General features: G+C 48.1%; 1 protein-coding gene across 7 annotated transcripts in view; it reads right to left on the bottom strand.

Annotated features, from left to right (window-relative positions):
* Window positions 1-407: 407 nt before the first annotated feature.
* The window catches only part of EPHX2 (epoxide hydrolase 2), a 53,990-nt gene continuing 26,869 nt past the window's right edge, over window positions 408-27,528 (bottom strand). For 3 of the 7 annotated variants that reach the window (XM_054499819.2, XM_054499821.2, XM_054499822.2), the window contains 11 exons: window positions 27,047-27,081; window positions 24,335-24,361; window positions 22,731-22,816; window positions 19,781-19,892; window positions 8,419-8,490; window positions 6,631-6,664; window positions 4,667-4,769; window positions 3,793-3,862; window positions 1,504-1,584; window positions 1,089-1,147; window positions 408-888 (listed from right to left, as the gene is read on the bottom strand). In XM_054499819.2, coding sequence (XP_054355794.1) covers window positions 810-888; window positions 1,089-1,147; window positions 1,504-1,584; window positions 3,793-3,862; window positions 4,667-4,769; window positions 6,631-6,664; window positions 8,419-8,490; window positions 19,781-19,892; window positions 22,731-22,816; window positions 24,335-24,361; window positions 27,047-27,081 — 758 coding nt within the window. In that variant the 3' untranslated portion in view covers window positions 408-809. Of the gene's footprint in view, window positions 889-1,088; window positions 1,148-1,503; window positions 1,585-3,792; window positions 3,863-4,666; window positions 4,770-6,630; window positions 6,665-8,418; window positions 8,491-18,768; window positions 19,184-19,780; window positions 19,893-22,730; window positions 22,817-24,334; window positions 24,362-27,046; window positions 27,082-27,528 lie in introns of those variants that run through there. The other 4 variants (XM_063669380.1, XM_054499823.2, XM_063669381.1 and 1 more) reach the window with 4 other exon arrangements.

The following is a 27,528-nucleotide window of genomic DNA, read 5'->3' as shown; positions in this document are numbered from 1 at the left end:
GAGGAGAGGGCAGAGGGGAAGATGGGCTGGATCCGCCTGAGCCTCATGGCAGCTGCTGCTATGTAACTTTAAACTGATTACAATTCAATGAAATTTAGAATTCACTTCCTCGGCCTCACTAGCACATTTCAAATGCTCCAGGTGCGCATTTGTGCCTGAGCAAACTCTGCTAGGGAAGCCGGGAGAAAGGCAGGTGGCTATCTGTGGCCAGTGACTGCTCTAGGGGACAGAGCACAAGAGACCACTGCCATCCCCACAGGATTGTCTCCTGGCCAGCACGGCCTAGATCACGCAGCACCTTGGAGCCCAGAACAGGGCTCAGAAGCAGAAGGGAAGGGTTCATCCCCATGCCATGCATTCTCCCCGAACATTCACTCCACCTCTCCAAGAACAAAGACAGCCAGCAGCATAGTCATCTTAGCTTTATTGAGTAAGGCATCCCAATCTCTACTAAGATTCTTCTAAATGAACTGCTGATTTTTCTGCCAAACTATGGATTGGTCAGTCAAAGAGAAATCACCACCTGGCCACCCCATTCTGTACCCCCACAGGACACTAAGGGTTCTTAGAAATAAAGGGACGATGCATTCATGCCTGGAGAACTAATCACACATGATTTCTCTGGGATCTAAAATAATGTCAAATTTGATTCACTTTATGTAAAGAAAATCTTTTTTTTTTCCTGCAAACCCCTTCAGAACAATGCCGCCATCCATGAGAGATGTGTGTAAGGCCACCTCTATACTAAGAATCGTGCCCCAGCAGGTGGAAGGACGGCGCACCTGTTGAGCGTGGGTGCACGCTGCGTTCTACATCTTTGAGACCACCAGTGGGTTCCGGGCATCAGAATCCAGCCACTTAATGAGGATTTGATTCACCTCGGTGGGCCTGGGGGAAAGGGAGAAGTAAAAGAAAAAAAAAAGCCATTCACACTTATCTGTGCCTACCCAGCCAACTTGAAGGCAGAGGTGAGTGACATGAGTGGCTAAGCCAGGCCAAAGCCACCACAATGAAACGAGGAAAGCTTTTATGGAAGGTGAACAGGGGGCCCTGCTCTCCCCGACCCCAGGAGCCCCCAACCTCCTTACTTGTCCATCTGTGTCCAGTGCCCACAGTCCTCAATGTGTCCCCTTTTCAGGTGGGGAATCTGAAAGGAAACCCCAGGCAGAAAGGTAAATGGAAGAAGGCAGATGGGTGTGTCTCTGGCTAGTGCAATGGGCAATGGACGCCTTCTCTCTGCTCCCCGTGGGCCACCCTGCCCAAACCCTGCAAGATTTAGGAAGCGAATAATGAGTGAATGAGACCCCACATCCGTGCAGGGGAAAGGAAGGTACAGTCACGGTTGCTGCTTGCAAGTGGGGGACAGTGATGTTACTGATGAAGTGCTTCAACTATGGTCCCATCCACATGACAAGGTGTATCTTCTGCTGCCGTCTTCCCTCTGAGCACCTGTGCCCTCTCCCGGGGTGCACTGATGACCCCTGTTCAGGGCCATTCCCTCACCCAGTCCTCCATGTGCTTGGACATCTGAGGAACGAGCACAAAGTCCTTCTCCGCCGTGACCATCAGGGCCGGAATCAGGATCTGGGGAGAGAACAGGAAACAGGAGTGGCCAGCACTCCACAAAGGAAGCCCTCCCTCCTCCCCTGAAAGACCCCTGCCCGCCACCCTGCTGTGGTCCTGACGTTGTATCTGCCAAACTTTGCACAACAGACTCGTGGTTATTACTGGAGATCTTTAAAATAAAAGCTTCAGCAGTGCAGAGGCCAATATGGGTCTTATGTGTGCAGACGTGTGTGAGTGAGAACGTGTGCTGAGCTGTGTGTAACTGGGAGAACCGATTTGACGGCACCAAGAGGGCAGAAGACACCCTTGAATGAAGATCAAGATTCCTCTTCTCTGAATTAAAAGATGCTTAAAAGGGGCGGCCAAGGTTCCAGAGAGAATGGGGGCAGCCACAATAGTTATCAATGTGACATGAATGGCAGCAAAGTAACTTCCAACCGCTGGCAGATGAGTTGAACACAGGGAGGCACGCACAGGAAGGCCAGGAAAGCCTCTGTGTTTTTTTCTTTGTTCTCACTCCACCATTACCCTAATTTCCAAGTAGCTTTGACCCATCCCTGGTTGAGGAACGTGCACTATTTTCATTTACACACAGAGTGATGGGTGTCTCTCCACACCCCTCCCTCCTTCCACAACCAGGAGCCAGGAGAAGGTCAAAAATGATTTTGTGGCTAAAATGAATCCTGAGACTTCTATGAGGTTTGTAAACTCTAGAATGTTCCAAGCTAAAATGTGAACTGGGCAGGGGGTGGCGGGGTGGGGGGCAGGCGGGATGGGAGGAGGTGGGGGAGGAGAGACGAAGATCTGGCCGGAAACTACAGAAGATAGGCTGGGCGCAGTGGCTCACGCCTGTCATCCCAGCTCTTTGGGAGGCCAAGGTGGGTGGATTGCCTGAGCTCAGGAGTTTGAGACCACCCTGTGCAACGTGGTGAAACCCCGTCTCTACTAAAACACAAAAAATTAGCCAGGTGTGGTGGCGCACTCCTGTAATTTCAGCTGCTTGCGAGGCTGAGGCAGGAGAATCGCTTGAACCCAGGGGGCACAGGTTGCAGTGAGCTGAGATTGTGCCATTGCACTCTAGCCTGGGCAACTAAGCAAGACTGTCACAAAAAAGAAACTGCAGAAGAGGAGGGTTTCTGACCTTAGCACCATTGGGATTCACCTTCCCAGTGCCTTTGTCAATATTTTCCTCCACGCTTTTGAGAGATTTCCTCTGTCCAACTGCAGTTTGGTCATTTTCATCAGTCATATGATGATAATGACAAGGAACACTAATGAAGCTACTAGGTTCCCAGTACTGCTTGTAACAGGTCATGTGCCTTCACCCATTTCATCCTTACACAGCTCTATGAGGGAGGCACTGTTCTTGCTACTTCCATATTGGAGAAGAAGCCACAGTGGATCAGAGGTGTTAAGTACCTTTCCCAGGGTCACACAGGGATTAGACTCAGCCCATGTGTTTCCTAGCCTGCTCTTAACCACGATGTTATATACTCTAGTGCCTCAAGACCTAATTTCGGGAGGTCAAGACCTGGTCTGTTTACGCACCATGTATCCCAGGGTCTGGCAGGAAGCCTGGCACGTAGCAGTGTGTTCACTTACAGAGTGAACCAACAAGGTAACCATGGCTACTGAGTGAGCTGATGAAGGCCTGGCTACCTGTGCAGTCACACTGGGGAATAGATTTCCCTTAGATTTTTAAATATTTTGAATGTAAACTGGGAACCTCCATTACTCCTTCTGCAGACCCAGAGATTGGAAACTCATCTTCTGCTTGACAAATGAGGAAACTGAGACTCAGAGATTGACTTGTGCAAGGTGACATAACCGGAGGCTAAAGTCACATCTCTGAGAGCACCTAACACTCCTCCGGGCTGGGGGCTCCAGTATCCACATTGCTTCTGGGAGGTGCCCTGGGCCATCTGCAGCCCTGCCTTGGGGTACCACCAGGGAACCTGGGGATTCTGGATGAATGCTGCAGTTCCCTGGACACAACCCAGCTCCATCCCCAACGTCACCTTCTACCATCCCAAGGGAAGCACCAGCAAGAAAGATCCTAGGGAAACCCCTGAAGGGAGTCACTTCCCAAACCCCAAAGGGAAAGGAGGTGGCCAGCAGGTCTGTCCACGACCAGCTCTGGCCCAGGTCATATCAGCTAAGGCCAATGGGAAGCCCCGCGGGTGGGTCCTGGGGTGCGGAGGAGACTACATTGAACCTGGAACTCACCTTCCGTCCCAAGCTTTTGCAGGCCCACTTCCAGTTCCTTTCCATGTTTCGGTACCAGTTCAGAGGACCTCTGGGGAGAGATCAGAAAGTAAAAAGAGGGAGGCGGTAAGTAGACGGCTCTGCTACAGACACCAAGAGAAACCTGCTCTGCACAGCCAGTCATCCTGGGAAGAGCAAAGCCTCCTGCAGGGGCAAGAGAATAGAGCCCAGGACCCACGCCTTGCTGTCGGGCGCAGTTGCCTAGCTCTAGCAGCAAGGCCTTAGGACTCCACTGAGTGAGCTGGCAGTCTCTGGGTGGTCTTTTGGGACACACAGAAGCCAGCCCTACAGGACCCTCCAGGGAATGTCACCGTGTCTCCTTGGAGGCTGGGGAGGTTGCTGATGGTGGGGAACTTGGTTTAGCAGCCTCACCGTCCAGAGGCCACTCGCCTGCCCCAGGGAGTCCACTTGAGAGGAACACTGGTGGGTGGAGCAAAGATGCCCCCTCCTAATATGACATCGGGAAGTAGGGCAAATGCACCAAAATGTATGCACTTTTTGAGTTTATGTGGATTTTTATGTTTTTCTGAAGAAAGAGCCCAGAGTTGCCATCTGATTCTCCGAGGAGCCATGACTGAAAAGTAGTTAAAACCCTCTGCCCTATGGGGGCCCCATAAGCATAAGGAAGAACAACCTGAGCTGTCCCAAACTAGAGCAGGCTGAGCACCATAAAGTAGTGAGCCTCCCGACACTGGAGGCATTGAAGCAGAGGCTGGCCTGGCACTAATGAGGGCTGTGGTGGAGGAGAACTGGGCCTCACCCTCCACCCTGAGGGCTGAAGATCCCTATCTGTCGATCATCTCTCATCTGTATCTGGGCCCTGTGCTCTCTTTACCTGAAACCAGACTTCTTGAACTGCTGCACATAGAACTGGATTTCCTCCTCAGTGACCATCCTGCTGAGGCTGGGCTCTTCTGGGCTACTTACAAAAAGTCCTCCTGCAAGAAAAGCCACTTGTTGACTTTCCCATTCCCGGGCCAGGTGTCTGCATTTTAAGGCTGGCACCTCATTGCTTCTCGCAGACCATCTGAACTTGCGCAAGGCCTTGTGAGCGCCTCCATCTTTTGTTCCCTTATCCTTTACCAGAGTGAGCCCATCTCCTCGAAAGCTCAAAGCTGTGATCTTACGGTCACACTGGAGCCTGATGTTCCCTCCCACCTAGCCACGACTTCACGGGCTATTATCACAGCTCCTGGACCAACCACAGTTGCCAGCTTTTTCAGGCACACAGCAGCTATATCCCAGACCCTGCCAGCCCCCAGCTCCTGCTCTCCCCTCGTCCAAACCTTTCCCAGCCAGCTTAACTGTGGCCCTTTGGAGATATCGTCAGAGATTCTTAGAATTTTCATAAGGATTTGCTCTGTTTTTCCTCTTAGGCAGGAAGAGAACCCAGGCCAGGTGGCTGCATCCTGTCACCTCCCGCGTGCTGCACAGACCCCCTGTGGTATCCCACTGTGGACCCCTATCTTGTCTTCAGGGTGCTGCACAGTCCCCCCAGAGGATGGCCTGTGATGACCCCTGGCAGCCCAGGGACCACTGCAATTTCACAGGGCACAGCCTCAATGCTGGTGCCTGAACAGGGCCCGTTGGCATTTTCAGATTCACGAAGACCCAGAGGCACAGGAACTGGTCATTCCAGGCTTTTGTGAGACACATCAAAGGGGTATGTGATGAGGATGTCACCCTGTGATGAAGCCACCCTGAGCCTCCCCGCCAGGCGGGTGCTCCAGACTCACTGTACCTCAGGGCCCCTCTGCGAGCATCCCAGCTGCTCTGCCTCCCGTGAGACCGTGGGCTCACTGAGGGTGGCCACCCTGCTTCGTGTGTCTGGATAGCTGAGCACGCAGCCCCGGCCTCATACCCAGCGTGTGCTCACAGCATTTGAGGAATGAATGAATGGGTGAATGAATGAGTGACAGACGGTGTGAAGGAATAAGGGAATGTGGGTGTGGGGGAGGGAAGGGAGATGTTCTTTGAACAGTGACAAGAGCATGGCCTGCAGGGTCAGAGGAGTTTAACCCCAGCTCAGTCACTTCAGACAAGTTACTTAACCCTCTGAGACCTGTTTTCCTCTTTGGAAATTAAAAATAGTAGCATTTTTCAGAATGCTTCGAGGACCACAAATAATTTGTCTAAAGGGGGTTAGTCCAGAGTTTTATACAGATGGTCAGCACGTGCCCAAACAAGTGACAGTGGTCATCATTATTCATAAAAATACAAGTGAATGATGTCAAGGCCACAGTGCTGCAGCAAAAATAAGGTCTTGTGGGAAGAGTGTTGGATCTAGGGGCCATGGGGATGAGCTCAAATCAAATCTCAACTCTGACCCTTCACTCATATCCAACCCAGGAGGGAGACAAGGATGAGCTCCAGGTGGGGGAATTGGAAACATGGCGCCTGGATGGAGAGGGGCCAGTGGACTGCAATGGAGGAGACCTGGGCAGGGGCCCCACCCCACTCCGCCTGCATACACCAGGTGACCCCCGTAGAGGTAAGCTCTCAATCCTGGGGTCCGTATCAGTAGAGGGTGGATTTTGCCCTGGACAAGCTCTAAGACTCCTCCAAGCTCTTACTGTTTAAGATCTTGAAGCCACAGCTCCCTAGAGGGTAAGAACTCCAGGCTGTGTGCTCAGGCCTGGGGTTAGAGTCAGCCCTATGCATGCCGAGGGGACCCTGGTTGGGCAACTTAAAGTTCAGAGCTGGAGAGCTCAGGGCTTCTGCCCATAGCAGTCAGAGACAGAAACATCCCTTTAACATTCAGCTGGTTCCGGATATGGCTCTCCCAAGCATGTCTCTTACCCGCTTCACAGACTTTATGCATGGATAAAACACTCTGAAGGAAGAAAAGAAAAGAGTTACAAATGATGTCATGGGTGATACAAAGGAGATATGCTCATCTGAAAACCCTGTTATGACAAATGACCTCTGAGTACCATGCAGACTGTAACAAACATGTGGAACTCCCAAGAGAGCCAGGGACCCCCTCACAGGAGTCAAGTAAAGAGCAAGCTCACAACCAAAGCTCTGGGCTGAGACTGCCTCAGGGCCCTTGCAGACCTTGATAATACGAAGATCTAGGTTTATCAGCCAATGGAAGCAAGAAAAGAGACCTTGGCCTATGATTAGAAGTTGGAGATGTGATATTCCATGCCCCTCCATGGTAAATCCAGTAAATCTGGGGTCTCTGACATGCTATATCCTCAGTGAAAAAATTGATTAGAAAAAAAATCCCCTCATGATGATAAAGATGTTAAAGGAGTTCGTCTGTTTCAGCTTGGTACTAAGAGGAAACCAAAAGACACCCCCTTGGGAATTCATAGCTCTAGGCCTGCCTTCCCAAGTTCTTGGATTTGAGTTTGCGTTCTCTGCATGATGTGGAAACCCCCAAGGTGTGAAGTAAACAAGAACAATAACAACAATAACAACAAAGTGACCCTGGGTTGGTAATGCCACCAGGATGCCTGGCAGAAGAAATCCTTAACCACTCAAGGGGTCATTTCCTCAAGCCCAATTGAAGCAGATGGGTACAGATTAAGTACTGCTGAAGATGAGCTTATAAACCAAATTACAAAACCCACAATCACACAACAAGGCCCCACAGCAAGAGGCAAAAAATGCAGCAAACAATAAAATACGACTCTCCAAAAACATCCAATAATAGAGTTTGCAAGAGGGAGAGAGAGAAAAAAGAGAGAATTAGAAATGAATATACTTAAAATAATTGAAAACATAAAAGGAACTGAAAAATAAGAATACAACAAGACTCTATCAAAAGAGATCAGAATGACTTGAAAAAGAACCAAATAAAACTTTCACAAATTAAAAAAAACTATTTATTGAAATTAAAACTTCAAAGACGGGTTAACTGCAGATCAGACACTGCAGTGTCCAGGACAATTAATTGGCTAAGACAATTAATGTACAGGAGGTTAGACCCGAGGCTGACTCACAAGCAATGACAGAAGTTTCTAAAAGAAAATAACCTAAAATTCTATACTCAGATAAATGATTCTTCAAGATTAAAATTAAGGTGTCTTCAGGCACCAAAATCTGAATTTACCACCAACAGACTCCTATTGAGAGAACTACTAAAGGGGATGCTTCAGGAAGAAAGAAACTGAACTCAATGCAAATGAGTGAGATGCAAGAACTGATCAGTAAAGAAAGTGGAAAATATGGGACAGTTTGAGCAGGCACTGACTGTATAAAACAACAATAGTGATGATGACTCCTAACACAAAAACAGGAGGGTGCAGGTTACAGAGTTAAAGGTTTCTAAACTCTGCTTCAAGAAGAGGATTGGGGACATCAATTAATTTTGGACTTGGGTAAGCCAATTATGCATGTTAAAATGGTAATGGTAATAGCATAATTTCCAAGCCATCATTATTATAATCGTTCTCTGACCTTGTGTGTCAGCGAGGATGTAAATTTTCCCAGTAGAGTGGGGACCTCAATTACCCTGACTACAGAAATGAAAGAAAAGGAGGCCAGATTGCTACTCCTGGTCCCTGCCACACACTAGGTACCCTACTTCCTTCACAACTGACCCCTCTTGTTCTTCTGCCCCCCGTCCCCACCCCTCACCTCATCGCTTGCTCTGAAGAGGCTTTTGAAAGTCCGACTCAGGTTCTGTTCCAGTTCAGCCTCAGCCACTCCCTAAAACAATCAAGAAAGCAAAATGAAGGACCCCCTAGAAATTGTGGAAACTGTACCCCTCCTTCATCCGACTGAAAGCAAGAAGCCCCCTACCTGTGTGCCATCCAGCCCAAGTTTCATCAGAATAGTATCCATTTGAATTTTCATCATAAAACATGTTTTTTAAAAACGTTAGCATAAAATACAAGATGCTAACTGTAGTTCCCCACGGGAGGCAGGTTTATAGATGCCGCTTTCTTTGTGTTTTTCAATATTCCTATAATGAGAAGGTACTACTTATAATAATCTCTTGAAAGGAATTGGGAGGGGGCTGGTAGAGGAATGGGTTGGAGGCTGACTGGTGGTAAGAAGAGAGGGGCTCCAAGGATTCTGAGAAACCAAGCGGAAAAGCCAAAAACTATATGCCAAATGCTCTTCCATCTAGGCATCTAAATTTCGCTATATTGAGGCCAGGAGTTTAAGAGCAGCCTGGGCAACATAGCGAGACCCCATCTTTACAAAGAAACTTAAACAATTTTTTTTTTTTTGCTGTAGAAACTTCAAAACCAACTCCTTTGATTTGGGTCTTAATTGTTACAGACCATTAGATTGCCAATGGATTGTATTCCACAGACAGGGCAGCGAGGTTTCCACTGTTAAAGAGCTGGGACACATAGCCTTCCTGGTGACAAATGACCAGGTCCTTCCAGTTCTTGCGAGCAGTATGGCATTTAATTACCCAGTTGACACACAGTTCTCTGGCTGTTCCCAGGTCTCTGGCTTGTGTATGGTGGGAATTCTCTGACCTGAACTTGCTTCATGAGCTCCACAGACACTGAGCTCCTTCTCTGGCAAACTGGACCAAGAGACGCCAATGTATAAAATAGGCTCCAGAACCTTCCTGGTGGACCAGAGGATGGGGGAGGGGCTTGGATGAGAACTAAAGTGAAGGGTCCAGGTCACTGAATGTCGTGTGCTGAGGGCTGGGGAGGAGATTCCTACTGGAGACTCAGGGTGTGGAGTCTTCCTCTCCCGCTTCCCTTCTCCTTCCTACCCCAACCACCTCCAGGAGTACTTCAGCAAAGCAGACACCAAGAACGGGGCATGGCTGGAAGGTGACGAGAGATCCATCCATGGATCCTACTGTCCTAGTGGGGGTAGCCTGGTTCATGGCTTTTTGGAGCACAAGAGGACAATTTTAATTCAAGCTGTCGTTTCCAGAAGTTGAAAGACCGTGGACCTGAAAGCTGTTCCAGACGTAGTTTAGGAGAAAACAGCTGTCTGGGAGGGAGAGATCCACTAGGGGCAACCACTCAGAAATAATAAAAATCTTGGCCGGGCGCAGTGGTTCACGCTGTAATCCCAGCAATTTGGGAGGCCAAGGCAGGCAGATCACCTGAGATCAGGAGTTCGAGACCGGCCTGGTCAATATGGTAAAACCCCGTCTCTACCAAAAATACAAAATTAGCTGGGCATGGTGGTGCACGCCTGTAATCCCAGCTACTCAGAGGCTGAGGCAGGAGAATCACTTGAACCCAGGAGGCAGAGGTCACAGTAAGCCAAGATCTCACCATTGCACTCCAGCCTGGGCAAAAAGAGCAAAACTCCGTCTCAAAAAAATATAAATAAATAAAAATAAAATAAAATATTTCTGTAACACAGCTGCTGCTGAGGGACTAGTGCTACCGAAGGGAATTAAGTGTGGTGATGCCAACTGACTCTCCTCTCCTTCCCTCTAACCACCCACCAGCACGCACCCAAACACCAGCTGAACTGGTCTGCAGGTGTTTTCTGAGCAGGCTTCCTACTTGCTGGCCTCCCTGGTTTAACACATTGTGACCTTCACCAAGAGCATGGACTTCAATCAGTTTGGCCTTCAACACTGGACCCAAACACTGCCTTCTCCGTGAGGTTCCACCTTTCCCACCACCAAGGGGTAACTCTGCTTTTCTTGGATCCTGCAGAGCCTTGAGTGTGCTCTCCTGGGATACCCTTAGTGGCAGGGACTCATCCTGTTCTCAGCAGCATCTGTGGCTGCCCCTTGAGACAGAGTCAGAGGACAGGAAGATTCTAAAGCCACATCCACAAAGCGTTCGTTCCAGTGACCTGCAGTCCTCAGTGCTTGCACATGTCAAGAGGTTACTTTTTTTATTTTTATTTTTTTTTAGATGAAGTCTTGCTCTGTTGGCCAGGCTGGAGTGCAGTTGCGCAATCTCGGCTCACTGCTGAGATGGGTTCAAGAGATTCTCTTGCCTCAGCCTCCCAAGTAGCTGGGATTACAGGGGCCCGCTACCATGCCCAGCTAATTTTTTTGTATTTTTAGTAGAGACAGGGTTTCATCATGTTGGTCAGGCTAGTCTCAAACTTCTGACCTCAAGTGATCTACCTGCCTCGGCCTCCCAAAGTCCTGGGATTACAGGCTTGAGCCACCACGCCCAGTGAGACGTTACTCTTTTTTGTTCTGCTCATCACTCCTCACGAGAGCTCTGGATCTGTGCAGTGGCAGCACAGAAGAAACAGAGACACTGATCATCCAGCAGCGCTGGACCTAGGGTTGGAGATTTTCTGATGAAAGCCATGTCTGCCTGTTAATGACAGTTCCCTCTGTTTTGTAAGATTCAATTATAATAGTATCAATGGCGGCCTTCTGCAACATGATGACGAATGCCACAGCGAGAAGCAGCCATGGGAAGAAGCACATTTAAGTGATGGATGGAAGCCCTGGTCAGTTCTGTGTGTGTGGCTGTCGGTCATCATTCTTATTTACTGAGAGCAGGCCTCATCCCAGAAACAGCTGCTGTTCATGAGCTCGGGGTGCATTTCAGGGTTTGAAGGAACTCATGGAAGCCTGGACAGGGCTTTGCCTCAAATGACCCTTAAAAGGGCAAACGATGTCAAAAAGTCAGTAAAGAAAATCAAAGAAAGTCTGGGTGTGGTGGCACAAGCCTGTAATCCCAGCACTTTGGGAGGTCCAGGCAGGAGGACTGCTTGAGGCCAGGAGTGCGAGACCAGCCTGAGCAACAATAGAGACCCTGTCTCTACAAAAAATATTTTAAAAACCAGCTGGGCATGGTGTTGCATGCCTGTAGTCCCAGCTACTAGGGAGAGTGAGGCAGGAGGACTGATTGAGCCCAGGAAGTCAAGAATACAGTGAGCTATGATTGTGCCACTGCATTTCAACCTGGGCAACAGAGTGAGACTGTCTCTTTAAAAAAAAATCAGAGAGAAAAAAGGTAAATAAATCTGTTCACTCACATAAAAGTGCAGCAGAGCAACAGAAAGAATAGGATGAAGGTGGGAGCCAGAAAGGAGAGAAGATAACATTTGTCCTCTGCTTATGCACTTAGCTGAGACCTTCCGACTCTCTTTCATCTACAAAAGATAAGACTATATCTTTAAATCCTACAGACCAATGACAAATTTCCTGTCTGCCCTGGATAGGGGCTCCTCCTTCTGTGTTACTGTGCACAGAAGTTAAAGGATGGACTTTAGAATCCAATAAACACAGTTTCAAGCCCAAGTACTGACAGTTACTAGCTGGGGAACTTCTTTCCCTAGAGGCTCGGTTTCCTCATCTCTAAAATGAGGATTTTGTAAGGATTAAATGAGATAATGCCCATTTCTTACAATGCCTGACACGCAGGAGGTATGCCAATAAATATTAATATCACTATCTCCATTATTATTATTATTTGTTTAGAGACAGGGTCTTGCTCTGTTGCCCAGGCTGGAGTGCAGTAGTGCAATCATGGCTTACTACAACCTCAAACTCCTGGACTCAAGTGATGCTCTCACTTCAGTCTTCTGAGGAGCTGGGATTACATGTGTGCACCACCATGTCTGGCTAACTTTTAAAACATTTTTGTAGAGATGGGGTCTGGCTATGTTGCCCAGGCTGGTCTCAAACTCCTGGCCAAGTGATCCTCCCACCTTGGCCTCCCAAAGTGCTGGAATTATAGGCGTGAGCCACTGCACCTGGCTGATTTTTTAAAATTTTAAATTAATATCTAATTAGGGCTCTTTAAATGATATCATCTTGGCTTTAGATTGGGCCCTAGATCTAATGACCTGTGTCCTTATGAGAGAAACAGGGAAATTGAGACGTACAGAGACACAGAAGGGAGGATGCCACATGAAGACAGAGGCAGGGATGGGAGTGATGCGTCTACAAGCTGAGGAACACCAGGAATTGCAAGCAACGGCCAGGGGCTGGGAGACAGGCATGAAATGGACTCTCTCCTGGGAGCCCCCAGAAGGGACCAACCCTGCCGAGACCCTGATTTTGGACATCTAGCCTCAAGAACTGTTGAGAATTCACTTCTGTGGTTCCAACTCACAGCTTGTGGTACTTTGTTATGGCAGCCCCGGGAGTGGGAACACAAAAGGAGAAGCCCCTATCCAGAGCAGACAGGAAATTCGTCATTGGTCTGTAGGATTTAAAGATGCGGTCTTACCTTTTGTAGATTAAAAAGAGTCAGTATGTCTCAGCTAAGCACATAAGCAGAGGACAAACGTTATCTTCTGTTATTTTCCTCCCATTTCTGGCCCCCAGCTTACACTAAAGCATGTCTCCAGGGAGTATCTCGATGTGGGGGCTGAGGAGAGAGGGTGAGGAGGGAAAGGGGCCAGGGTCTTCATTACCCTGGGCTCAAGGGGGCCAGGCACCGCCCCCAGGAGCAACAGGCAGCAGGTGTGCCAACCGCAGGGTGGGGGTCTGGAGGGTCCCAGGATCCAAGGTGCCCTGGACTTCCCTCATCCTCTCAATTTACTTCCCATGTGTGTATTCAGCTCACTGTCAAGAGGAGCCCCCAGAAATGCAGGGCGCCACAAAGAAGATGGAGTTTTGTCTAGACTTTCCACTCAGCGCTGGTAGGGGCGGCGCTGCCAGTCACCTAATTTGCCAGGGAGGTGCCCCCACATTGGTGGGGGGCACAGGATTGCCTCCTGTGCTCAGCCCTCCTAACAGGGAGAGCTCCCCTTCACCATCCCAGGAGTTTCTCTTCTTTAATCTTCTCTTGTGTCCTTTCCAAGGTAGAGAACAGGTCTGCTGAGAGGCTGCACTTAATTGTGGCTATTGTGTTGTGGGTGAGACAATGGAGGCAGCTGTTGAAGCCAAATTACAGGTCCATGAAGCCCCCACTCATCCCTCCCGCCCTTTACAATTAATACCAAAGGACGCCATCCAGGAGGGGAAGTGGAGCCTCCACTGGTCAGCAGGCTGGGCCAGTGACTCTGTTTCATGCTCTGTCTACCTTGACAAAAATGACTCCAATTCCTCTGGAAGTCTGCGCCAGTGTTCTCCAAGACAGGCCAGGAGAAACAGTGGGGTGGTTGTCCCTGAGGTCAAAAATGCCAGTGACTGGAAGCATCCGAAATCTGGGCAGAGAGCAAACTGTTGACCTTTGACTCTCTGTGGTGTGGCTGGTCAGATGAGAGAGAGGTGGACAGCAAAGACTTAGGGAGCTCTACAGGGACCCAGGGCACTGGGGGCTGCCTGCCACATGCTGATGGTGCCAGCTCTTTCTGTCCATCATAGCACTGAGCTGGGCAGCCCATTTCACAGAGGAAGATGCTCAGGTCAGGGGCCTTAAGTGCCTCGTTGAAGGTCAGGCTGATTATAAATGAGAACATCGGACTCCAAACCCCTCCATATTTGGTTCTTTTCACCACAACCTAACACAACACTGCCAATTTAAGACAATGAAAATAACCCTGCCAAGGGTTTCCTCCATAAAGGGCATAAAAATTAAAGTAACGGCCAGGCATAGTGGCTCACGCCTGTAATCCCAGTGCTTTGGGAGGCCGAGGCGGGCAAATCACCTGAGGTTGGGAGTCCGAGACCAGCCTGACTAACATGGAGAAACCCCATTTCTACTAAAAATACAAAATTAGCTGTGTGTGGTGGTGCATGCCTGTAATCCCAGCTACTTGGGAGGCCGAGGCAGGAGAATCACTTGAACCTGGGAGTTGGAGGTTGTGGTGAGCTGAGATCATGCCATTGCACTCCAGCCTGGGCAACAAGAGCGAAACTCCATCTCAAAAATAAATAAATAAATAAAATTAAAGTAACAATGGTTAAAGCTTGGTGTATAAAGTAGCAAACAGTGGCACTTTCTTTTAAACTATATTATTCGGCTGTGAAAAACAATCAAAATACTGTCCCTCAACAGAGGATTACATAATCCATAGTCTACCTGTTACAAAACCCCATGCAGCCATTAAAAAGAATGAGATACATCTATATGTACTGACAAAAAAATCTGTGCAATATGTATTAAATGAAAAAGCAGCATGATTCCATTTATATGAAAAATTATATATGTGTGTGCTCATAGACATATTTGCCTAAAAATATTCAAAAATAGTTTTAAAATATTTCAAAAAATGTCTGGGAAATACCAGACTATTCATAGTAGCTACTAGTAGCTTGTCAGTGGGCAAAGGGGGATTCAGCTTTTTACTTTACACAACTCAGGACTTTTTTTAATAGCAAGCATGAATTACTTCATAATTTCAAAACAAAAACAAAACCTAAAAAATAAACTGTGTAACTAATCATCAGCTGTCCCCATGGCCTGAAGGAGCTACTGTGTTCTAGAGATTAAGAAAGATTCAACATTTAGGCTGGCATGGCGGCTCTCACACCTATAATCCCAGCAGTTTGGGAGGCTGAGGTGGGAGCATCACTTGATGCCAGGACTTGGAGACCAGCCTGGGCAACACAGCAGAAAAAAAAAAAAAAAAAAAAGAGAGAGAGAGAGAGAAAGACTCAATGTTTTGAGGAGAAAGAAAATCATTTGTGGATGATTTTCAGCCAGGTAAAACTTTCTGCCTATAATTTTTCTTTTCCTACATTTTCTCTCTGATCCTTAGTTTCTCATCTGGTTAAACACTTAAGCAAAAGGGCTTTTTTTTTTCTTTTTTTTTTTTTGCTCAGTAGTGCGATGTCGGCTCACTGCAACCTCCATCTCCCAGGTTCAAGAGATTCTCCTGCTTCAGCCTCCCGAGCAGCTGGGATTACAGGCATGCACCACCACACCCAGCTATCTTTTGTATTTTTAGTAGAGACAAGGTTTCACCATGTTGGCCAGGCTGGTCTCGAATCCCTGACCTCAGGTAATCCGCCTGTCTGCTGAGATTATAGATGTGAGTCACCACGCCCAGCCCAAAAGAGCATTTTTTTGCCTGAAATCTGCCTCTAGCTTGCTATATGTTTCCAGACACATACACAGGTGCCTACCACCCAGTCTTCCTCAAAGAAATAAAAATACACACGCGTGGTTTAAGGACAAGTAAAGAGGACCAGTGTCGTGAGGTGGGAGAGGGCAGGGTTCACAGGATATCCTAGGTACGTTCTGGTATGGGGGGCATAACGGGGTGTGAGTATCCCCCAGGCCAAGTGAGGACTATGGGAATCTTCAGAATTAAAACATGGAACAGCTCAGCTGAAATGACCCAGCCGATTCCACTGGCCTTCGCTGCCAGAGCTGCCTAGTCTTCATGCTTTCTCACTATACACATGGAAAGCTGTCACCTCTTCTCTGAGAAGGAAAGAAAAGCAAGCCATTTGTTTCCAGCAGACTTGGCAGATTCCCAGGCTAAGATTCAGCACGTTGCCTAAGGGTTCAAAGAGCTATATTGGAGCTGACTCTAAACTTGGAGTTAATCTAAGCCTCACCCTGCAGTGCTCAGCAGAGATGAGCCAGAAGTGGGAGAGATGGGGCTGGGTGCAGTGGCTCACCCAGCATTTTGGGAAGCCGAGGAGGGTGGATCACCTGAGGTCAGGAGTTCAAGACCAGCCTGGCCAACATGGTATTAAAAATGCAAAAATTAGCCAGGCATGGTGATGGTTGCCTGTAATCCCAGCTACTTGGGAGGCTAAGGCAGGAGAATCGCTTGAACCTGGGAGTTGGAGGTTGCAGTGAGCCGAGATCGTGCCACTGCACTCCAGCCTGGGCGATACAGTGAGACTCTGTCTCAAATAATATAATTTAAAAAAAAGTGGGGGAGACGGGTGCACCCACGGCACAGAAGGAGTCTTCCTTAGGCTGCATGAGTCTGGAACAGCCTCAGTGCTCCTAGGGAGAAGGAGAAGATGTCAGAAATACCTCCTCCTGGTCAGGGAGGGAGCGGGTTAGGAGGTGGCAGGAAGGAGGAACTCCCAGCACCCACTATGCATCCAAGAGCTGTTCTCCATGTTATTGGCTTTATTTGCTGACCTGGAATCAGCTTAAGTTTGAAGCTATTACCTGTTTGAAAACCACCCAAAACCAACCTTTTGCAGATGAGGAAACTGAGGGCCAGAGATGGGAGGTGCCTTTGCCTATTCGTTCCTCAGAGAGTAGGTACCAGGCAGGCTGGCAGGAACCCCTGTGAGTGATTTCTCCTCCAGTCCCAGCTCTGTACCTATTGAGTGGTTCCAGTGGCTGGATGCAGCCCAACCTGGTTGCTGGGTATCTTTCAGTGGCCAGATCACTAATTTGAATATCTAACATTTCCCTGCCAAGGCGCTTTGTTCTTAAGAACGAAACCGTCCCCAAAACTCTCACTGCAGATTTTAAACCCAGCTGCTACAACAGAATAGAGGTACTGATTTTTCCACAATAACGGTTAACAACCTTTGAAACAAAAAACTGTGCCTTGACAAGGGCTGTAATTACTAAGCGTCTTTCTCCTAAGGTCACTTCTGCAATCAGGATTTTGAGCTTATCCCGATTTGTCCCTCCTCTCTCTGCTTGACTCCCCATAGCACACAGAACAAAGCCCAAGCTCCCCTCCAGCACAGCTTAGTTGGAGGCATGGGCTTTGGAGTCAAACAAGCCTAGGACAATATCCTGACCCAATCATGTACCTGGTCTTGGGCCAGTTGGGGTTAAGCCCTCTGAGCCTCTGTTTTAGCTGAGAAGATAGGAGAGGATTCTTCATGTTGCTGTGAAGATTAGAACCACGTGGCATATAAGGGCTCAAAAACAGCTGTAGCTGTAACCCATTGACAGATGACCGGATTAAGAGAATGTGGTCTATACACACCATGGAATAGTATTCAGCCTTAAAAAGGAAGGCAGTTCTGGCCCCTGCTACAACATGGGTGAACCCTGAAGGCATGACGCTAAGTGAAAGAAACTAGTCACAAAAGGACAAATACTGCATGCTTCCACTTATATGAGGTTCCTAGAGGAGTCAAAATCATACAGACAGAAAGTAGAATGGTGGCTGCCAGGGCTGGGAGGAGGGGAGATGAGGAGTTAGTGTTTAATGGGTGAAGGGCTTCAGTTGGGAAGACGAAAAAGTTCTGGAGGTGGATGTGGTGATGGCTGCACAACAATGTACATGTGGTTAATGCCACAGAGCTGCACACTTATAAATAGGTAACGTGGTCAATTTTACATTACATGTATTTTACCACAATTAAAAATATTTTAGGCCATGTGCAGTAGCTCACACCTGTAATCCCAGCACTTTGGGCGGCCGAGGCATGTGGATCACTTGAGCCCAAGAGTTTGAAACCAGCCTTGTTAACATGGTGAAACCCCGTCTCTATATATTCACGCCTGTAATCCCAGCACTTTGGGAGGCCGAGGCGGGCAGATCATGAGGTCACGAGTTCGAGACCAGTCTGGCCAATATGGTGAAACCCCATCTCTACTAAAAATACAAACAAACAAAAAAACCAAAACACTAGCCAGGAGTGGTGGCATGCACCTTAGACCCAGCTACTCAGGAGGCTGAGGCAGGAGAATTGCTTGAACCTAGGAGGCGGAGGTTGCAGTGAGCCGAGATTGCGCCACTGTACTCCAGCCTGGGCAACAGAGGGAGACTCCGCCTCAAATAAAAAAAAAAAAAAAAAAAAATACACACACAAGAAGTGAGCCAGGTGTGGGGGCACACACCTGTAGTCTCAGCTACTCAGGAGGCTGATATGGGAGGATCATCTGGGCCTGGAGAGGTCGAGGCTGCAGTGAGCTATGATCACACCACTGCACTCCAGTCTAAGTGACAGGGTGAGATCCTGTCTCAAAAAAAAATTTTTTTAAATGGGCTAAATACCATATGAGGACACAAGGAGAAGAGGACTACCCACAAGCCAAGGAGAGAGGCCTCAAGAGAAACCAACGCTACAAATACCCTGATCTTGAACTTCCCGCTTCTAAAACTGTAAGACTGTGAATTTCTGTTGTTGAAGCTGCCCAGTCTGTTGAACTATCTAGCCTTTGTTATGGCAGCCCCAGCAAAGTCATATGCCCTCTACACCACACACCATACCCATAGTCTCACCATCGAGACTATCTCACACTAATGAAGGACATTGTGCTTTCATTCAGGCCAAAGGAAGCTCATGTATTCCCACACACCAGGCTGTGGCACAGCAGCGCCCAGGCCTCCCTGTAGGATGTGGGATGCAACATGTTGAGGTCTCTTCAAAATGCCGCTGGGAGCTTTTGGTGAATGAGTCCAGTTATTGCCTGAATCGCAAAGCTCCTTTCACACAGATGCTGTCTCATCAATGAAAATAATTGTTGGAGAAGAGTTACTCGTTGAATGGAAACTGAGATGGTTGTGGTCTTGCTGGAAATGGTCCCTCCTAAGAGGAGCAGAGGTGGAGGCTGAGAGAGGAACGTGGGAGACGCTCTCACGTTCCTGATTAATTAATTCCTTCCATTCCTCTCTCTCTGGAGTGTGCAGGAAACATCTTTTATTCTCTCTGGATAATTCCCGCAAGTGGATGCATAGCAGATGCCTCCCACAGAAGAGGGCAGCTGCAGGCGGGGCACCAGGCCAGGTGACGTTGACTCCTGATGCTGCTCTCAGTGAATTCCAGTTAACAGTGGCAGGGATGCCCCAATATACATATCAGACACATCTGGGGGCATCTTTGAAAGGCATCTTCGTGGCACGTGTACTGATACCTAGAAACTTCTCAGATTCTTCAGAGCACACGTGGGGCCTGTTGCAGGACTCTTAGACCCTGGTGCCATAATCACCAGCCTTTCAGCCAGAGAACCAGGAGGGGCAGCTCTACCTGAGCACTGAGCCCCCAAACTCTGCAATTGCAGAGACACCAGAGAAGCCATCCCCCCAGGGTACAACATCCCCCGGCCCTTCACCACCCGAACACACACGGAAATGTGCCATTGCCTGGGAAGGACCAGCTGGGCACAGCAGCTGGTTTCACCTGAGCCCATTTGTAAAATCGTTTCTGAGTAATGCCACATAAAATTAAAGGGGACAGTGATAAAGCAAACAAGAAGGAGACAGGAAGGGGAAAGGCAAACACTAATGCTCCCATTGTTGCCCTTGGTGCCACACTTACTGGTTCTTGGAAGTAGAGCTGGTAATCAAATACTGGGTTGGCTTTGATACTCTCCAAAGGGGACACGTTGGGATTTGCCGGTATGAAGGGAGTATTCAAACTGGCCACCGCCCTACAGAAATGAGAGGCAGCAAGACATAGCCCCTGTAAGAAGACAGTCTTACAAGAGCCAGAAAGGACTTTGCAGTTCAAAACTGAAGCTCAGAGTGGGAACATTCTATGCACAAGGTCATACACTAGCAGTGTATGGGAGAATGGGATCAGAACTCAGGATTTTCGATTCCTAGTCCAGTGGTTTTTTTCCCACTAAACTGCAGTATTTCTCACCAACTTGCCTTAGACACATAGGCACATGCGCGCGCGCGCACACACACACACACACACACACACTACACATACTGTAGCAACCCTGGATAGAATATGGAGACACGAATCTCTCTCTAGTTTTAAAATATACATTCATTTTTTCCCCTCCCTTTATTCACTCATTGTGTCTCCTCTGGATTGAGCATAATTCTATGGTATATACTAGAGGAGAGAAAATGTAAAATGAATAAAATATCGTTTCTAGCCTCAAGGAGCTCATTATAATTTAATAAGGAAAAATAGAAAAACACACAGTGGCCTTATGAGATGACTATGATATGAGCCACATAATAGCACAAAATAGCATAGGAGTTGGAAGGAGATGAGGAATTCCTGAACTGGGCATCATGGAGGACCCTGTGGAAAAGGGAGCATTTGAACTTGGCTTTTCAGAATGGGGAGAGCTGGGGAGGGGAACAAGGCCTGGGAGGGGAACAACATAAGGTAGCCTGAGCAAATTCTAGAAGGCGGCAAAGCTTGCAGCTGTATTCAATGAAGCACACAGTCTGCATGGCTAGAAGCCAAGCATGGAACGGAATATGTTGGAAAATAACAACAGAAAGGCAGTGGGGAGCCTAGACATGAAGGGACCTGAGTCTGAATTTGATGCTGTAAAAACCAAGAAAACCAGGAGGGCTTCTCAGAAGGGAGGGTGGATCCGAGTTGCAGTCAGGATGATTAATCCATCCCTGAGAGACCACATGGACACAGAGGGAGAGGTCAGGAAGATTAATCAAGCACTGAGAGACCATATGGACGCAGACAGAGAGGCCAGAAGCCGGGAATCCAGCCAGTAGACCACTGACTTATCACCTGAAGAGGGAACAGGATGCTAGCAAAAGGAATAGAAAAGACGGACAGGTGTAGTGGCTCATGCCTGTAATCCCAGCACTTTGGGAGGCTGAGGGGGGTGGATCACTTGAGGCCAGGAGTTCTAGACCAGCCTGGCCAACGTGGTGAAGCCTCATCTCTACCAAAAATACAAAATTTAGCTGGGCATGTTGGTGCATGCCTGTGGTCCCAGCTACTCAGGAGGCTGAGGCAGGAGAATCACTTGAACCCAGGAGGCAGAGGTTGCAGTAGGCCAAGGTTGCACCACTACACTCCAGCCTGGACAACGGAGTGAGACTCTGTCTCAAAAAAAAAAAAAAAAAAAAAAAAGGAATAAAAAAGGGGATGAATTTGAGGGGCAAACATAGCTTGTTGTTATCTTTCCTTTTGTTGACTTTAACCAGTACGTCGTGCAGTCTGCAGGGTAACTTTTTGGTGAACCCAATTCTTAAGAATCAAGCTCTTATTTCCACTTTGAATGAGAGAGGGGACAGAGAAAGAGAGAGGGAGAAGCTAGAATATGCTATGTACCCACAAGAAATTTTTTTAAAAAATTTAAAAAGCTAGAGAGATGAACACAACAATAGCATGAAAACTTTAACAATATTTTAGGAACATTTGATTCTTTTTATTCTTTGATATAATCCTATCATTTGATCCAGGAGTGAAGCAGAACAAAGTTTCCTGGTAGTTCCAATCTCATAAACTTAGCCAAATACAAAATAACTGGGTTAGTTAGGGAAATTCAGATGGTGGCTTAGGATGATGTTTCTTTAACTTGCTAAGACCAGAGGCTGAAATGGGAAGTCAGACAGGTTTAGCCGCAGCTCACCAGCTCAAACAGCCAAAGAGACTACAGAGTCTCTGGGCCCAAAACCTGCCATCTGATAGCTCTCACTCAAGCCATGAAATGCTGGTCTAAGAATGGTTATGAATGAAATGGTGGGGACCATGACATGCTGGGCTCACTGGACATTTGCACAGCATTTTCTGGTTGTGGAGTCAGGCAGGAGTTACCATTACCACTTTGTGGTTGAGAAAGCCAAAGCCTAAGAAGCAAAGTGATGTGTCACAGAGCTGATCAGGGCAGACTGAAGGCCATACTTTCTGATTCTCAGTCCAAGACTGAAGACACACCTGTTGCCTTCCCTGCACCCCTCAAGCTCAGCCAGGATCCTCCTGTATTCCCACTGGCCACTCGGGCCCTGAATTATTTGTCCCATTGCCTGTAAGTGGAACAGGTGCCGCTTCCTAACACATTAGCTCATTAGGCCTTTTTTTTTTTTTTTTTGGAAACGGAGTTTCACTCTTGTCACCCAGGCTGGAGGGCAATGGCACGATCTTGGCTCACTGCAACCTCCACCTCCCGGGTTCAAGCAATTCTCCTGCCTCAGCCTCCAGAGTAGCTGGGAATATAGGCGCAAGCCACCATGCCTGGCTAGTTTTTGTATTTTTAGTAGAGATGAGGTTTCACCATGTTGGCCAGGCTGGTCTCAAACTCCTGACCTCAGGTGATCCACCTGCCTTGGCCTCCCAAAAATGCTGGGATTACAGGCATGAGCCACCACGCCCAGCTAGGCCCTCTTTTTAATGTGTCACCAGACACTAAAGAGTGAAGACATCACCTTCCCAGATTACCTACTTGTTTTTGAGATTTTTGAGAAGTTTTCTGGGCTTAAAGATCTGAGGAACAATTCTCACAGGAGTTCAAGTCCAGCCTCCTCCAAATCTTTATTGCCCGAGGCCCAATTACCTCACTCTCTCGGGGTAGAAGAGAGCCATGTACCACACCAGCATGCCACCCCAGTCATGGCCAATGAACACTGCTTGAGAGAGGCCCTAGAGAAGGAAAAAGAAGGGAGCCGAATGTGGGGAGGCTTCTGGAAGGGGGTGCTGAGAGGTTCAGCCCTCAGCCAGCCCCTCGACACCAGGGCCTCCTCCCCCGACCCACAGCAGCTCTCCAAAAGCCCACCCTTCAAGCCTCTCCTCTCTCCACCAGCCACAGACCCTTAACACAAATAGCCAGCCTTTTACATCTGCTTAGGAGACCGAGGCCACAGGCCATGGGTTCCTTCTCCCTCTCTACCTTCTCTCAAATCAAATTTTCTTTCATTCTTTTCTCCTTTTTCCTCCCTTCTATCTTAAAAAGAAGTATAACTTACCTCTTCGTGTTCCATGTGCGTCTTTTATCAAATGATTATGCTTCCACCCCCCACAACCCCACTTTTTTGGAAGCTCTCCTCCCTTAAACAACCATTAAAAGTCCCAAAGCATCTTTAATCTCTCTCTTTCTGCTGCCGGTACTGACAATGATAACGTCAACTCCCCTTTATGGAACAGCTATAGCCACGTGTCGCTTAACAAGGGGGACACGTTCTCAGAAATGTGTCAGGTGGTTTCGTCATACAAACATCACAGAGCGAAACCTAGATGGCAGAGCCTATCCACACCTCCCTCCACACTGACATCACTGGCAGCAACCGCAGAGTCACTCTCTCAACAATAAGGGACACGCTTCTAGACAGAAGGCTGTACAGAGTCAGGACTGGGTGGCCACTCTGGGCCATGCCCTGTTCCCTGTCCCCATCACACACAAAAGTTCCAAACCTAATCCCAGGAAACTGAGAATCTGCAGAGGGCAGGGACCATGATATTCTCACGGTTTCTTCCCTGCCGTGTCAGGCACAGCGCCCTGCTGGTGAACCAGAGGTCGGCGTCCTAGATCCTCTCTGACTCCCACATCCAATTAAGAGGCCCTAAGTCCCACAGCTCCATAGTCCTTCTCTGTCCTCCACTGCTGCTGTTCTGCCTGGGCCTGACCCCTCCATCCATTCTGCCCCTCTGACCTCACTTGGGGGAAGGGGAGGCTGTTATACCATGCAGTCTTGGGAATGGGAAGTGTACTCTGCAAAAGCGCATTCTCAGCTCACCACTGCTGATTTGCTTTCATTTGGTATCACTGAGTGTGACATTCACGACAATGTCAAATGCAAGCAGTAGGTTTTAGGAGTGTCAGAAGGGATGAAAGTTTAAAGAGCTGAGAAATAGTAGCCTATGGGGTATTTTCCAAACTTCTCTATCTGATACTCAAGGCTGTCCTCCCTGGTCCCATTCCCTGGAACCTGCCCTTCATTAAAAGACAAATAAACGAGCTCATCTCCATCCTGTTCTCCAAGCAATCCTTGCTCTTTGCCATTTGTTTTTGTGATTTTCCCTGCCCATGCCCACTCTGCCCTAAACTGCCCCCAAATGTGCCCTCCCTGCCCGTGCACCTCTGCTCGAGGCTGACGCCTTTTCTTTAATTACCCAGGCCCCAAAGGAGTTCTCCAAAGATGTCAGTTCAAAATAATGACTTACCAATTTATCCAGGAAGGTTACCATCTCCTAAGAAAGACACACACAGGCAAAATCAGCAACTGCACCCACCTGCCTCAGCCTTTATGATGGGCTGAACTGTGTCCTCCCCAAAACTGCTGTGTTGAAGTCCTAACCCCCAGGGCCTCAGAATGGGACTGTTTGTGAAGATACAGCCTTTAAGGAGGTGACTAAGGTAAAATGAGGCCATATGGGTGGGCCCTAATCCAACGGGTCTGGGAGTCCTGATAAGAAGAGGAGATTAGGCCGGGCACAGTGGCTCAAGGCTGTAATCTCAGCACTTTGGGAGGCCAAGGCGGACAGAACATGAGGTCAAGAGATCAAGATCATCCTGGCCAACATGGTGAAACCCCATCTCTACTAAAAATATAAAAATTAGCTGGGTGTGGTGGCACACGCCTATAGTCCCAGCTACTCGGGAGACTGAGGCAGGAGAATCGCTTGAACCCGGCAGGCAGAGATGGTAGTGAGCCAAGATCATGCCACTGCACTCCAGCCTGGTAACAGAGTGAAACTCCATCTCAAAAAAAACCCAAAACAAAACAAAACAAAAATTAGCTGGGCGTGGTGGCGGGCACCTGTAATCCCAGCGACTCAGGAGGCTGAGGCAGGAGACTCGCTTGAACCCAGGAGGCAGAGGTTGCAGTGAGCTGAGATCGCACCACTGAACTCTAGCCTGGGCAACAGAGAAAGACTCCATCTCAAAAAAATAAAAAAAATAAAAATAAAGAAGAAGAGATTAGGCTGGGTGCAATGGCTCGCACCTGTAATCCTAGCACTTTGGGAGGCTGAGGCAAGAGGATCCCTTGAGCCCAGAAGTTGAAGACCAACCTGGGCAACGTAAGGAGACCCTGTTGCTTATTCAAAAAAAAAAAAAAAAAAAAAGAGAGAGAGAGAAGAGGAGGAGATTATGACACAGACATGCACAGAGGGACGAGCACATGAGGACATAGGAAGAAGGCGGCATCTACAAGCCCAGGAGAGGCCTCAGAGAACCAACTGTGCTGACACCTTGATCTTAGACATCCAGCCTCCAAAACTATGAGAAAACAAATGTCTATTGTTGAAGTGCCTAGTCTGTGGTGCTTTGTTACGGTAGCCAGGCTGAGCAGTGCAGCCATCCATCATTCATCAGTCTTCACGACATCACTCTCCCCTTCCCAGCATCATCTCAGGAACCAAGCTGATTCCAAACACGCACAGTGAATTATTCAGTGTACGCCAATACATATCCTTAATATCCCATCACCATTGTAGGACAGCAAGCCTGGGCTCTTCCCTGGAGGGGGATGGAAGACACCTGTCCTGTAGAGCTTGCCCTCGTGCTGCTGCAGGGGAGAAGTGAGAGGCTCGTTCCACCCTGGGGACGACACATTCCTGCCCCCACCACCCACTGTCCCGACACAGAAACTGGCTTCTTTTGCTAAGCATCATCTTTTGAGGGTTCATTCCTGCTGAAGCTTGTACCAGCATGTCATTCCTCTGTATAGCTGAACAGTGTCCCACTGCAGGGATGGGCCACATTTTATTTATCCATCAGCTGATGGACATGTGGGTTGTCTCCATTTTTGGCTGTTAGGAATAATGCTGCTGTGAACATTTGCATTTGGGTATTTTTGTGGACATATGTCATCGATTTTCTTGGGTAAATATGTAGCTGTGGATGTACTCATGATTTTTCAAAGGTGGAACAGGAGGATGGGAGCACCATCTTGTTTGTTTTTGGTAAAAGGACTTTCTTCAAGAGAGCAGTTCTCCTAAGAGACCCAATGTCCCTGTCTCAATAATGGATTTTGATGGAAATAAGCAAGGTCCAGGTTAGAGGACAACAGCATGATAGGGGCTCCTGGGGTCACTGGTGAGACCTTGGTAGGACTTTGGGGGAGACACTTGGGATCAGGAGCAGCAGAGTGCAAGAGGCAAAGACTGGAAAACTGAGGAAGGAGAAGCAGCCCTGCCTGGAAATGGAACTTTTACCTATGATTGCTTCTGAGATGCCAAAGCCAGTGCATGAAGCTGGGGGGCACACATGAGGGGGAGGAGCCCCCACAGGGCTGTGACTCAGAGATGGAGGCTTTTGTAATCCTAGTGTCACCAGCAGCATTACTAGTTCCCCAGCCAACCTGGGGGCTGTTTCTTCCCCTGGGCTCCCCCAGCTTTTGCTTTTGCTCCTGAGCTGTGTGGAGGTTTGGGACCCAGTCTCTCCTCACCTTGGCCTCGGCCTCCCCTGCCAGCACTGAAGTGAGGGGCCCCTCTCTAGGATGGTGCTTACACCTGTCTCAGAGCAGGAACTCCATGCTGGTCACAGTCTGCACAGGTCTGGCCTAGGTCTGGCCAACAATGTCTTTACCAGAATAAAGTGACTTTTTTCAATGCTTTAGATGGTGAGGCAATCGAATGCAGTACTGCAGGCTTCCAACCTGGCTCTACCGGCTGCTGACCTCAGGCAATTACCTTTAACTTCCCATGACTCAGTTTTCTCTTCTGTCAGTTGCTTGGAGGAAGACCTGACACACAGTCAATGCTGCATACATGTTGGCTATCATTTGGAAATACTGTTCAACTTTCAGTAGGAATTTATACCCAGAGGCTGTGAAATGATGCTTCCCTAAAATTTGAATGGATACCCCAGCTTCGGGTTTACAGCAACAAAAATCGCAGGGTGGGGAAAATGTAACCCAAGATTCTTCTTACCTTACATAACACTTCCATGCAATATTCTTCTATTTCTGCAATTAAAAATAAAAGAAACATATTTAATTCACGTTACTTAAAATATATCAACACATCAAAAGGGTCCTTTTGCAAAGAAAACCAAAAACCAAACAACAACAAAAACCCACAAAAACTTATTAAATCCTTAGACTGAGGTAGACTCAAGTGTTCGCTTTTGCTTTTGTTGCCTGTGCTTTTGATGTCATATCCATCTGTGAAATCATTGCCAAGACCAATGTCAAGCTTTCCCCCTGTGTTTTCTTCTAGAAGCTGTACAGTTTCAGGTCATACATCTAAGCCTTTCATCCATTTTGAGTTGATTTTTGTGTGTGGTGTAAGATAAAGGTCCAATTTCATTCTTTTTCATGTTTCCCCACCACCATTTGTTTGAAGAGAGTGTCCTTTCTCCACTGTGTATTCTTGGTGCCCTTGTCAAAGATCAGTTGACCACATACATGTGG

The sequence above is a fragment of the Pongo pygmaeus genome, chromosome 7 (assembly GCF_028885625.2).
Source record: "Pongo pygmaeus isolate AG05252 chromosome 7, NHGRI_mPonPyg2-v2.0_pri, whole genome shotgun sequence".
Taxonomy (NCBI): Eukaryota; Metazoa; Chordata; class Mammalia; order Primates; family Hominidae; genus Pongo; species Pongo pygmaeus.
Note: the sequence above shows the minus strand (reverse complement) of the source record. Positions and strands in the feature narration are given on the sequence as shown.